Source organism: Bos taurus, chromosome 22 (genome assembly GCF_002263795.3).
Source record: "Bos taurus isolate L1 Dominette 01449 registration number 42190680 breed Hereford chromosome 22, ARS-UCD2.0, whole genome shotgun sequence".
Classification (NCBI taxonomy): Eukaryota; Metazoa; Chordata; class Mammalia; order Artiodactyla; family Bovidae; genus Bos; species Bos taurus.
The window spans coordinates 928,856-941,361 of NC_037349.1; the positions used below are offsets into that span (position 1 = coordinate 928,856).

The following is a 12,506-nucleotide window of genomic DNA, read 5'->3' on the forward strand; positions in this document are numbered from 1 at the left end:
AGAACAGGAAACCTGGGTGGTGTGGGGAAGGGGAGCAGACCTAGGTGCAAAGGTCAGAGCCCCCTGGGCCGGGACAGGAGGCTGTGCACGGGAGCTGCTCGGGATGGTCAGCATCTCCCACATGAAGGCCGAGCGAGGGTGACGGATGACCACTCCTTTGCCAGCATGATTTTCATTCACTCCCGTTAGAGGCAGGACCACCTTCCTCCCCTAACCTGGATGGGTCTTCTCTTAGCTGTTCACACGACCTAAGAACTCCTATAAATGTGTGAACAGTGAAAATACCTGGGGCATTTTCAAATGAACTGAGACCGAACTAAGTGTCCGGTGTGCTTAAGAAATGGGTCCTTTGAATGGAATGCCTTTTGAAGTTCATCCTTATCAAGTCTCATCTTATAGAATACACTAGGCGTAGTCTGGTGCTTACGGAGTTGTGGTCAGTTTCTTTCTGACAGCCTCTCCCCTGGATCCCCCTTCCCCAAGAGCTGCCTTCAAATCTCATTGGGGCCTGGTCAAGATCTGAAACTTATCTCTCTGAAAACTAACTTCTGTGAGATCATAATCCAGGTTAGGTGAAAGAAAGCTCTGTGTCCCAAAGGCTGGAGAAAATGTTAAATGAATCAGCCTGGGGAGCTGATTTACATAGGATTTGCAGTATGCGTTCTGTGATGCTCCAAGGAACAGCCTGGCACGGCAGCAGTGTTCTCTAAATTAAAGTCCAGCACATCTTTTGGATTCTAGGATTTTATGACATTATCATCCCATCTAATTATTTTGGAATTTACCAGCTAGTTTAAGTAGCCAGAAAGAATGGACACACTTTCTGAAGCACCTAAGTTACTTCCCGTGAGTGAGAGCTCTGTGTACCTTCATGAGCTGGGAACTTAGGAAGGGGGGATCACGGAGCAGATGATGGGACCACAGCCTTCTGAGACCTGAGTCTAGAATCCACTCTACCCCTGTATGGAAGGGCACCTCTGGTCTCCAAACCCCAATAAGAATCCCCCCAGGCCACCTCTGCTTCTTTTCTTTCTCCTTGTGCCTGGGTGATATAATTTTACTTGTCTTCCTACCAGTTTAGTGAGGACAATGAACCTGTGTAATAGTGTCTGACTTGTCAGCAACGTTTGGAAAACTTCCCAAGAGAGCCTGGGCCTTTGTGAATCAGTGAGGACATTTATAAGTCAATAAATCCCACTTCAAAAATGCCAGCAAGTTTAGTTTCTGGTCAGCCACTAAGTCTTTCTGGGTAGTTTCATTTCTAAGTTTTACAAAGAAAACTGTTTAATACTAAAGGTGAATAGTACCTAACCCAACAGCAAATTTCTCTCCTTACAAGTGAGGAGACCATTGCTTTCCTATCCTGGCAGGATAGATGCTGCACTGATACAGCTGTGCAAGCACAACAGTGAGGTTTCTCTGCTGAAACAGAAAGCAGCGCCATAGAGACAAAAGTTAATGATAGCTGCAACGTGAACGGACTTCAGAGGAAAATGATCTTAAACAGAGTACAACAGGCAGAGCAGTGGATTTAAATAACAAAGTGAAATTCTGAATAATATTATATAGAGCACTATACTGGAAAACTTTCAGGCCCTGGGGACTCAACTCCAGAACCTTGGAAACTCAGGGCTGACCGGGGTCGGGCCAGAGCTGAGTTTGTCCTGCGGTGGGCACTGCCATGGTCAGGTGTTTGCTTTTCCTCATGCTGTAGAAGACTGATTTTGGGGTCAAACATGCTTCCATCTATACAGTCTCTGTGGGCAAGCAGATCTGAATGTGGGGTTGCCAAAGAAAGAAGGGGAAAACCTCAAGAATAAGAAAAGAACAAAACCAGGAGATGCTGCTCTAAGGAAAGAGAGTAGATACAGAACTAGAATATGATGATGTTTCAGCTGAGATTTCAGTCACTAACCTAAATCAGTCAAAGTGTGGGCAAAAACCAGAGGAGTGAGCATGGGATGCATCCTGGGGCTTGAGTGGGCGCTTCACAGGGGCTCTGTGGACTGTCTTCTCTGTCTCAGCTCAACCTCGGAGACAACTCGCCTGCTCCGTCCCCAGGTTGTGTTCAACTCCTTGTGACCTGATGGATCATAGCCTGCCAGGCTCTTCTGTTCATGGGATTCTTCAAGCAAGAATACTGGAGTGGGTTGCCATTTCCTCTTCCAGGGGAATCTTCCTGACCCAGGGATTGAACCAATGTCTCTTATGTCTCCTGCACTGGCAGGTGGATTCTTTACCACTGAGACAACTCGCCTAGTAAAAGCCAAAACGGAGCTGTGAATCCCCCAGAGTTACATGCCCAGTTCTGTAACTGGGCAGAACTTGCCAAGGCTGTGTGTCCCCTCACATAAAAATTCACTTTTGTGGAGCTGCAAATTGACACAAGATAATTAGAATGCTAAACATATGGGCACCTGGTGAGCTGTGCTCACCCTTCAGGCAGGAGCAGACAGCTTGGCTGTGCCGCATTCTGGACGCCTGGTCCCATGTGGGCAGCAGTCAGGGTACGACTAACAGCTCACCTCCCTCCCAGTGTCAAGTAAACAAGTATATAAGCCAGATCTTCCCAGGAAGCAAAAGGGGTTAAAAAAAAGGAAAGCAAGTTAAGCAAGGTACTAGAGACTGCCTGGCGGAGAAGGCAATGGCACCCCACTCCAGTACTCTTGCCTGGAAAATCCCATGGACAGAGGAGCCTGGTGGGCTGCAGTCCATGGGGTCGCACAGAGTTGGACAAGACTGAAGTGACTTAGCAGCAGTAGCAGCAGAGGCTGCCTGGAGTGGAGGGGGATAACTTTGGCAATTCTCCTGCCTCAGATTATCAGGGAGGAGACTAAGGAAGAATTTCTGAGATTAGAGGTCAGGACATGAATAGACCTCCAGGAAAGACTTTATGTTTAGTGAAACCTATGGCAGGCTAATGACCTCCTCCCCGACATAAGACACTGGGCTGAACAGTGTCTCCAAAATTTCACATCTACCCAGAAACCCAGAATGTGAGCTCAGACACAGGGTTTTGCAGATCTAATTAAAAGATCTTGAGACGAAATCATCCTGGATTTAGGAATGACTGGCACCTTTTACTATGCCAAAGCCTTTGACAGTTTATTGTGATCCACAATGAACTGTGGATCACAATAAACTGTGGAAAATTCTGAAAGAGATGAATCCCAGACCACCTGACCTGCCTCTTGAGAAACCTATATGCAGGTCAGGAAGCAACAGTTAGAACTGGACATGGAACAACAGACTGGTTCCAAATAGGAAAAGGAGTTCATCAAGGCTGTGTATTGTCACCCTGCTTATATAACTTCTATGCAGAGTACATCATGAGAAATGCTGGGCTGGAAGAAACACAAGCTGGAATCAAGATTGCCGGGAGAAATATCAATAACCTCAGACATGCAGATGACACCACCCTTACGGCAGAAAGTGAAGAGGAACTAAAAAGCCTCTTGATGAAAGTGAAAGAGGAGAGTGAAAAAGTTGGCTTAAAGCTCAACATTCAGAAAACGAAGATCATGGCATCTAGTCCCATCACTTCATGGGAAATAGATGGGGAACCAGTGGAAACAGTGTCAGACTTTATTTTTTTGGGCTCCAAAATCACTGCAGATGGTGATTGCAGCCATGAAATTAAAAGGCGCTTACTCCTTGGAAGGAAAGTTATGACAAACCTAGATAGCATATTCAAAAGCAGAGACATTACTTTGCCAACAAAGGTTCATCTAGTCAAGGCTATGGTTTTTCCAGTGGTCATGTATGGATGTGAGAGTTGGACTGTGAAGAAGGCTGAGCACCGAAGAATTGATGCTTTTGAACTGTGATGTTGGAGAAGACTCTTGAGAGTCCCTTGGACTGCAAGGAGATCCAACCAGTCCATTCTAAAGGAGATCAGTCCTGGGTGTTCTTTGGAAGGAATGATGCTAAAGCTGAAACTCCAGTACTTTGGCCACTTCATGCGAAGAGTTGACTCATTGGAAAAGACTCTGATGCTGGGAGGGATTGGGGGCAGGAGGAGAAGGGGACAACAGAGGATGAGATGGCTGGATGGCATCACCGACTTGATGGACATGAGTTTGAGTGAACTCCGGGAGTTGGTGATGGACAGGGAGGCCCGGCGTGCTGCAGTTCATGGGGTCGCAAAGAGTTGGAGACGACTGAGCAACTGAACTGAACTGGTACCTTATAAGAGAGAGGGTGATCTGGACTCAGACCCAGGGAAGGAGGCCACGTGAAGATGTGGGCAGAGATGGGAGTGATGCTGGTACAAGCCGGGGATGCTTGGAGCCACCAGAGCTGGGGAAGGGAGGAAGGATTCTCCCCTAAAGCCTTCAGAGGGGCCATGGCCCTGCTAACACCTTGATTCTAGACTTCCAACCTCCAGAACTGTGAGAGATTAAGTTTCCACTGTGGAAAGCCACCAAGTCTGTCACGATCTTTGGTGGCAGCCCTAGGAAACTAACGCAGTCAGACACAGAAATTACTGCATCTTCATGAGACCGCAGCACTAAGGCGCACAGGCTCCGTCAGGACCATTGTTTAGCGTGGCCGCGTGGTTCCCTCTGTTCCGAAACCAGGGTTGTGGCCGTGACAATGACAGGAGCACTGGGGGGTGGGCGGGTCTGAGAAGGCGCTCTCCCACTCCTAGGGTGCTGGAGCCTCCGGGGCTGTGGCTGAGACAGTAAGCCCAGTGGCAGCAGAAAAAGAGTGTCGTGCTGCTGCCTGTTTTCCCAGGAGGCAGCCTGCTGCCTGACAGCCTGGTGGAGCCCCCCAGTTCTGGGAGAACTGTAAATCCACAGGACTGAGCTGCACTGCTGCGCTGGGTGAGAGGAGCAACCAGGACTTGACAGGGCTGGGAGACGAGGGGCTCCCTGCCTCCCTGGTCTCTTCCAGCTAATAACCGCTCTCCAGGGATGAGGGGTTCGGGGCGGGATTCATCCACAGATTCCATTCATTCAACTGAGTGAAAGGTATACCCACTGTTAGAAGAAACAGAATTAGCAAGTTGGGTTGCAAATAACTGATGCAGTGCTGTGATCAAGAAAGAGAGATCTGAGATGAAAGAAAGTCTTTGTGAGGCCACATGAGCAGCTAAATACCTGCCGCTCAGCTCCTGGCTTCAGCTCACAGTGTAGCCACCTGGTCACTGTCTGCCCACCGCCCCACCGGCTCCTCCCTCAGTCTAGCCTGTTGACAGCGGAACATATGAGGGGCCTCAGGAAGCAGGAGCAGCATCTGCTGACCTCCTGCCACCACACATCAGAGCCAACACCTGCCTGTCCACCCAGCACTCTGTCAACCTGACAGCCTCAGATGGGCTGGTTTGCTGGTTTTGTTACCAGTTCTGCCTGCGTGAAAGCCATACCTCATCCTCTGCTACAAATTACCATAGTGTTCAACAAAAAGAATGCCAGGGAAATAAGACACTAACATGAACCATTCTGAGAGCACCCAACTGTGCAAATGTAGCTGAATAATTAGATTTTCAATGTGGAGTGGGAGGCACTAATCTGACGCCAAAGACAATCAATTCAACTTAATCCAAAATAAAGTCTACACTGTGTCTATGCACGCACGCACGCGCGCGCGCACACACACACACACATCTCTCCTGACAAACTCTCTGCTCTCCTAGGACGGAGAATGTAATTGTTGACTTCCTGGTGGTTGTTTTTTGCCCCTTGCCACTGTTCTTTGGGCTCCCTCTAACGATCACATCAGCCCAGGAGGTGCAGGCACAGCAAGAAGCAGAGGTGGCTGCTGGGCCTGCTTTGTGGCCCTGGCTGCTGGCTCTTAGCGCATTACCTTTGCGATCTGCACACACCAGTTGAGCAGGTACTGGGAGCCGACGTTGTCCTTGTGCTCGCGGACGTAGTCCAGCAGGCAGCCGAAGGGCATGAGCTGTGTGATGAGCTGCACGGTGGAGGTCAGGCAGATGCCCAGGAGGCGGCACACATGGGGGTTGTCCACACTGGCCATCACGTAGGCCTCCTGCAGGAGAAGAGGAGAAGGCACATCAGCGTGGCTCCCTGCCGTGGCTACGGGACCAAGCAGGCAGATCCTTCCTAGATTAAAAACCCAACTGGAGTCTAAGTGTGGAAATGGGCACATGAAACATCTAGAGCAGTGGATGTTCACACAGGATCTCTGGCTCGTGAGGCCAAGCAGTGACCAGACATCTGGTGGGCGTAGGCACCCTCTGACTGCAGGTGGCATTCGGCACCACAGAGAGACCGCAGCAGTGCTCGCCACTGGCAAAGTGCTGGGTGAAAACAAGACCCGATGTCCCCAAGTTTGGGTGATGCTGAGTCATTACGAGGACCTCCGCCTCAGAGCCAAAGATGCCTCAGTTTAAAACACTGTTGGGGCGGGTGGCAACCCACATCCTGATGATGACCTGGCCGTTGACTAAGGAACCCTCACCACGGGCATCGAGGTGATGGTGACAGCTAACACTGCTGGGACCACAGGCACCTCTACCACACACAGCGGAGAAAGAAGGCCTTTCTGTGTACATGTGCCGGCTCTGAAACGGAGAGAGGACGTTATACCTGCAGTGATCGCAGACGCTGTGGGCGACCCAGGATTCATCTCTTAAGAGGTGGTCTGTGTTGCTGGCCGCAGTTTTGGGAAAGGAAAACCACTTCCCCCAACCCTACCCCTGCTGACTCAGAGGTGGCCAGGGCAGAGGCCTGACACAGACTCACGACTACGGATTTCATTTTAACTCTTCTGCTATCCTTGGGTGGAGGAAGCTGACTTCATTTAAACCAAGTGCATAGCTGGGCCTCGTTTTTGTCTAAGAATTAGGGAATCCTAAATTTCTACCAATAAACTCAATCTCTTTCCCTTTAGAGTACAAGGATGCTGACCTTTTATACAGACACAAAAGGGACCACCTCGTCTCCAGGAGAAAGTTCAGAGGTGCCTTTCCCGCTCTGCCCACTGATGTGGTCGGGGCTGGGTTTCCTGTGCAGAAGCCAACACAGCCTGGGAGGCGAAGGCACCTGAGGGGGCTGCCGGGAGCTGTGCCTCAGGAGCGGACAGTGGGGACAGAGCAGATGGGTGGAGGGACTGGGGCGAACGCAGAGTCCGAAACACAAATGTCCTCAGTGTCCTAAACACCAGCGTCTGCAGTAACCTTGCCCGGGCCTCACCATTCCGGGGAGGCCCCCACGCCTCCCTGGGCTCTCCTCCCACAGGCCCTGCTGCTCCACCCGCTCACTGCTCTCCCATACTCGCCCCCAGCAGGGGCTTTGTCCGGAATGCCCCTCCACCTCCGCTTTCCCTGGCTGACCCCTCCTCTGAGGGCCTCTGACTCCCATCTAAGCTAAACTTTCCTGGCTTCTTGCAGTTGTTCGCTCAGGGCAGCAGGCTCAGTGCTGCTGGCCAAATTGCCAGAAATGCTGATTCTTGGACCCATCCCGGTGGGTGTGCTGTGTGAGCTGCAGGGAGAGGGAACTTGTTTAGTGTCTCCCTCTCCCCAACACCTGTTCCCCTGTGGTGCCTCCGTGCTGCCCAACACACCTCTAGAAATACCTTAGAAACATCACAGCTGAACGACACTGAAATCACACAAATCAGAGACCCTGTTGCGTTCACTAATAAGAGACACTGCAGCTCTGCTACTTGTTTTAGAACAAGCACCCTGAGTGGGCGGTACCCCACCTTCATGGGCAGGCAGCCCTTCTCCTCTGGTTGTAAATGCAGCATCACAATGTTAAAGAGCAGAGTAGATATTTAATATTATGGACATTCAGACAGCTCTTCATTTTTCAGAGGGCTACTGATAAAAAGCTACTGATGCTTTCGAATTATGGTGCTGGAGAAGACTCTTGAGAGTCCCTTGGACTGCAAGGAGATCAACCAGTCAATCCTAAAGGAAATCAACCCTGCATATTCATTGGAAGGACTGATGCTGAAGTTCCAATACTTTGGCCACCTGATGTGTAGAGTTGACTCATTGGAAAAGATCCTGATGCTGGGAAAGATTGAGGGCAGGAGGAGAAGGGGACGACAGAGGATGAGATGGTTGGATGGGATCACTGACACAGTGGACAGGAGTTTGAGCCAACGTGGAGAGACGGTGAAGGGCAGGGAAGCCTGCTGTGCTGCTGTCCATGGGGTCATAAACAGTCAGACACAACTTAGGAACTAAACAACAACAACAACTGATAAAAATTTAGGACTGGAGAATGCAGGCAAGTGGTTCCTCCTGAAGCAACTATTCGTCTGAAGAGGAAATTGAGACCCAGTGGACCATGCCCAAGATCACACTTCTTGTCAGGACTGGGCCCACTAGAGTCTTCCCGCCCCAGGCCGCTGGCCTCCGGGGCCCCTCAGCCATCCTCCCTGCTACTGATTAACCCCACAGACCGGGGAAGACTTGCTGAGTGAAAGCCCTAGACCTTATAACACAGAGCACATATATGAATCTCTTCTGCATGCTGTTTCTATGCCCACCCTAAATTTAAACTAGAAAGTCTATGAGAAAATTACTAGGCCATGTGATTGCCAGAAAAGCAGAAATCACATCTCTCTCCCGAGTCTGGGAAACTGTACAACCATAACACCAAAGTAATCCTCTGGCTGTTTCTATTTTCTCAAGATCTGGTTGAGATTTGGAAACATGTTGTACTCACTTCAGAGGGGAGAAAAATCTGCAGAGCAGAGCAGTCTGAGCAGCCCATCTGCTGTGGGCCGTGAGGAGCTGACCCAGGGCTCAGGGAGTGGAGCATGGGTGTGGGTGTCGGGCCACACAGAGCCTGGAGCCCTGCCAGGTCCTAGCTCCTATTAAAATCTGGTACAGCACCCGAGCTAGGGTGTCCCTTCTGCACGTCTAAGCCTGAGCTCAACGGGGATGCTGTCCAGTCACGTGTCCTGTTCAGTGTGTGCACGAGTTAACGTGAGATTTGTTCTTAACTGTTTATCTTGGAATCTCAAAGGTGCTCTGTGACCTACAGCAAGAATGCTTGGTATTCCTCACCATCTCTGATCAATCTGGAGCCTGGCAGGCAGAACCCACGCTCAGAGGCTCCCAAGGCTGAGGTCAGAGTCATGTGGCAGCAGAGCCTCTGAGGCTTGTCGACCTTGAAAATCTATTATTTTGTCCAGCTGTCGAAACGATTGTTTGGGCCTTCTTTCTTGCATGTCTCCCTCATCTGCGAACTAGTTTATGTTAAGGACTGGGGAAAAGGGATTTCACTAAACATTAAACTCCTTCAGGAGAGGCATATGCCCAGCTTTAAGAATAGTTTTGAAGCTTCCCAGTACCTAAGCCACCACTGATGGCACCGTGCACCCGGGGTAGAGGGCATGTGTGCTGGACTTCAGTGCTGGCCTGGGTAGGGAAGTAAAACCAGGGGAAGCTGGAGCCATTTACAAGTGCGTGTGAGCCAAGCCCACACTCAGCCCCCTGGGCAGCCTGGTCACAGGATTAACTTGCCCTTTAACTCACTGTTGAAACTGCCTTTGCTTTAGTTTTCCCTTTCCTTAGGGGCTCCCCATGGCAGCACCCAGCCTACGAGAGTGGCTCTGTGTTTGTGGGGCAGACGGAGCTTCAGGACAAGCAGACCAAGGCCTCAGGCTGCTGTCCTCTCCCAGAACAGCCACAGGGTGGGTGTCAGAGCAGAAAGAAGAAAGCAGGAATGGGCCAGAGGGAGAGAAGGAGAGGAGCCCAGAGACAGGGCAAGAGGCAAAAAGGGCTTTAAACACTTTTTCTAAGTCTTCACTTTCTCTATTTTCTACCCTACCCCTGCCCCATGAAAGCAGATTTCCTCCAGGTTAGGGGTTCTGGAGGGTCCTTTTCAGCAGAACTACTTCTTTCTCAAAGTATTGCTACTATCTTCAAAATTGCCCTTACTCTGCACAGAGAATATTGTCAAAATTCACATTTTGTGACAGTTATTAGAATGTCTTGAATGAGCAAAAAGTGAAATAAGGAAGCAAATTTTGCTAAAATATTTTCTTTTTAACTGTGTAGGAAAAGGAGCTAGAGGTTGTAAGTGAAGAGACTTCACAAATGGCTTGCTTGTAACACTTCTTATGGTTACGTAAATAGGAACTGACATTATATTAACAGACTCATTAATTTGTAAACTGCTAAAATGAACGATAACTTGGCTTGATAAGCATATCAACAGTGTGTGAGATTTCCTGTTACACTGTGTTAATAATTCATCCTTCACAAAGAAAATACTGCAGTGGGACTTCCCTGCTGCAAAACGAATGGAGGGAAGGCTGCCTAGAGAAATGCGGATGGAGAGGATTTCCTCTTGGGAAGCTCAGTGTCTGAACACATTTTTTAAAAGGCCTGTTTGTTTTGCTTACCATATTATTCTGTTGGTTAGATATGAGTGGGGAAATATTACATTTGACCTTTGTCTTTCTTGGCTGCAAGATGAACTATTTCTGAGTCAGTAAAGGCAGTCACTTTCCTTTTTCATTGACTGTTCTCCTAACTCACTGCTGAGCCCCTCCACCTCTTCTTTTACTGGCTCTGCTTTGGGAAAAGAGCAAGAAAAACCCACATCCACCCATAGCGAGTGGTGGCAGTGCTGTTAGCTGGGGCCCGCAAGGCTGCATCCCTCAGAACTTTCTGAGCTTCTGCCTGAAGTAGGTTCTGCCCAACACCAGGCTGGCTCCTCCTTCTTCCAGCCTCTTTCTAAGACCATGCAGAGCCCTCATTGGCTAGTGAAGGTCCAAAGGAAGCCAGGAAAAGTTCAGCAGAATCTAAAGTAAAAGCATGTAACAATAATAACCTTATGAAGTATTTCAAAGACTCCATAAAATAGCACTCAGCAGATGCTGGAAACATTTAAATTATTTTGAGAAAAAGTACAGAAGGTGAGCAACAGATTATAGAGTTTATGGAGCATGATATTGTTAATCCTAGGAACCTTTAAAAAGCCATTTCAAAGATGAGATATTTGGTGGAAGAAAACGAACACTCATTTCAGAAATCAGAAGTAACCTGGCGCTGGAAACCTACCCAGCTTCGTGACCCTGAGCAGGCTGCCTCATGTCTCTGTTTCTTTCCCAAGGCATGCTGAACACAACAACCTACAGTACCACAGGCCAGCCAGAGGCATCACTGAGACGGCAGGGGGAAGCCACCAGCCCCTAGTGGATGCCCAGGGACCACAGGTTCCCATTCTTTTGGGGCATTAAGAGAACAGAAGAGCGAGTCATCTCTATGAGGGAGAATTATACCAACTGTGTAGCCAGAAGGAAAAAATACAGCAAAAGTGAAAAGTGACCATTTAGAATGTGGTGATGAGAAAGTCCAGAACACAGAAATGTGCTGCCAACCACGAGAAAAGGTAGCTTCTGATGTCCAGGCCTGCAGATAGCTAGAGAACAAAGCAGAAACTCACATCAAGAATTTCCTTGTTGGCTTTTGGAGATGTGGCTTCTCTTAATTCCTTGATAGCTACAGGAATTTTAACCTTCTCGCCTTCTGGGATCCAGAGTCCCTATAACAAAGAGAGGAGAAGTCATTGGCTGGCAGTCGTCACACATGTAAGATGTGGCTCCTGGCCTGGCTGGGTGTCATTAGTGGCCATACCCCAAAGGGTGAGGAAGCACAGCTCTGCACCCAAGGCCACCCAGGCTGGGAGTCATGACAGCTCAGCAGCTCTTTAGCTGTTGTGTCCCAGGAATCAGAGTAGTTAGATAAAACCCTTCAGCTCATGTAAGTTACAGAGTCAGTATGAGTCATTGTATACAGAATTCTGAGATACTGGGTGTAGGACTAACTGTGATTAGACTAAGCAAAGAGGGCATAGAAAAAATAAATGAAGAGGAAGCTGTTTTGAGTTGGGCTTTATTCGGATGCTGCCCTGCAGGGACAGGCCACACTCTTTCAGATTGACTTGTGCCACCCATCCTCTGAAAACTCACTCTGTCCTCCAGGAAATCATCTGTGCCCAAGTGGACCACTTCCTTGTCACTCTGATTATAAAAAATTTCATCTAGACAACCTAGGAAAAATACTGGAATTTCCTGAACCCTCAGTGACACAAAGAGCACTGCACTGTGATAAGGACCACAGCAGAGGAAGTGGCCCCAGACTCGAGTCTAGGCGCCTCAGGCTCACCTTGTACACGGTGCCGAATGCTCCTGAGCCCAGCACCTTGACCTTCTTGAATTCTGTTTCCTTTAGGATCCTCAAGAGAGCTTGGTTGGGAGCTTCTCCGCTGGGCGTCAGAGGCTCCACGAGCTGTGAGAGACAAGGGGAAGAGCTGATGCCTGCCTACATGGCCCAGGGATGGGGTGGCAGCTCCTGACTCCATGTGGCAGGAGGCGCGCTCACGCTCTGGCCCAGAGAGCTTGCCCCACTCACTCCCCAGATGGGGATACCTGTTCTAGGGAACTTGGTGAGAGACACATAAGGAACCGGGACTGACACCTCCCACATCCTCCAAAGCATGTGACCTTGAACAGAACAGCTCCTGGGCAATAAGTGCAATTTCTGTTTCTGTGACCAGGCTAGGAAAGCTTGG

The 12,506-nt window shown here is 49.4% G+C and overlaps 1 protein-coding gene across 1 annotated transcript in view; it reads right to left on the bottom strand.

Annotated features, from left to right (window-relative positions):
- Positions 1-12,506, bottom strand: part of EGFR (epidermal growth factor receptor) — a 217,481-nt gene that overhangs the window by 24,791 nt on the left and 180,184 nt on the right. Inside the window, exons 18-20 of the mRNA XM_002696890.6 lie at positions 12,101-12,223; positions 11,379-11,477; positions 5,809-5,994 (exon numbers count right to left, since the gene is read on the bottom strand). Coding sequence (XP_002696936.2) covers positions 5,809-5,994; positions 11,379-11,477; positions 12,101-12,223 — 408 coding nt within the window. The remainder of the gene's footprint in view (positions 1-5,808; positions 5,995-11,378; positions 11,478-12,100; positions 12,224-12,506) is intronic.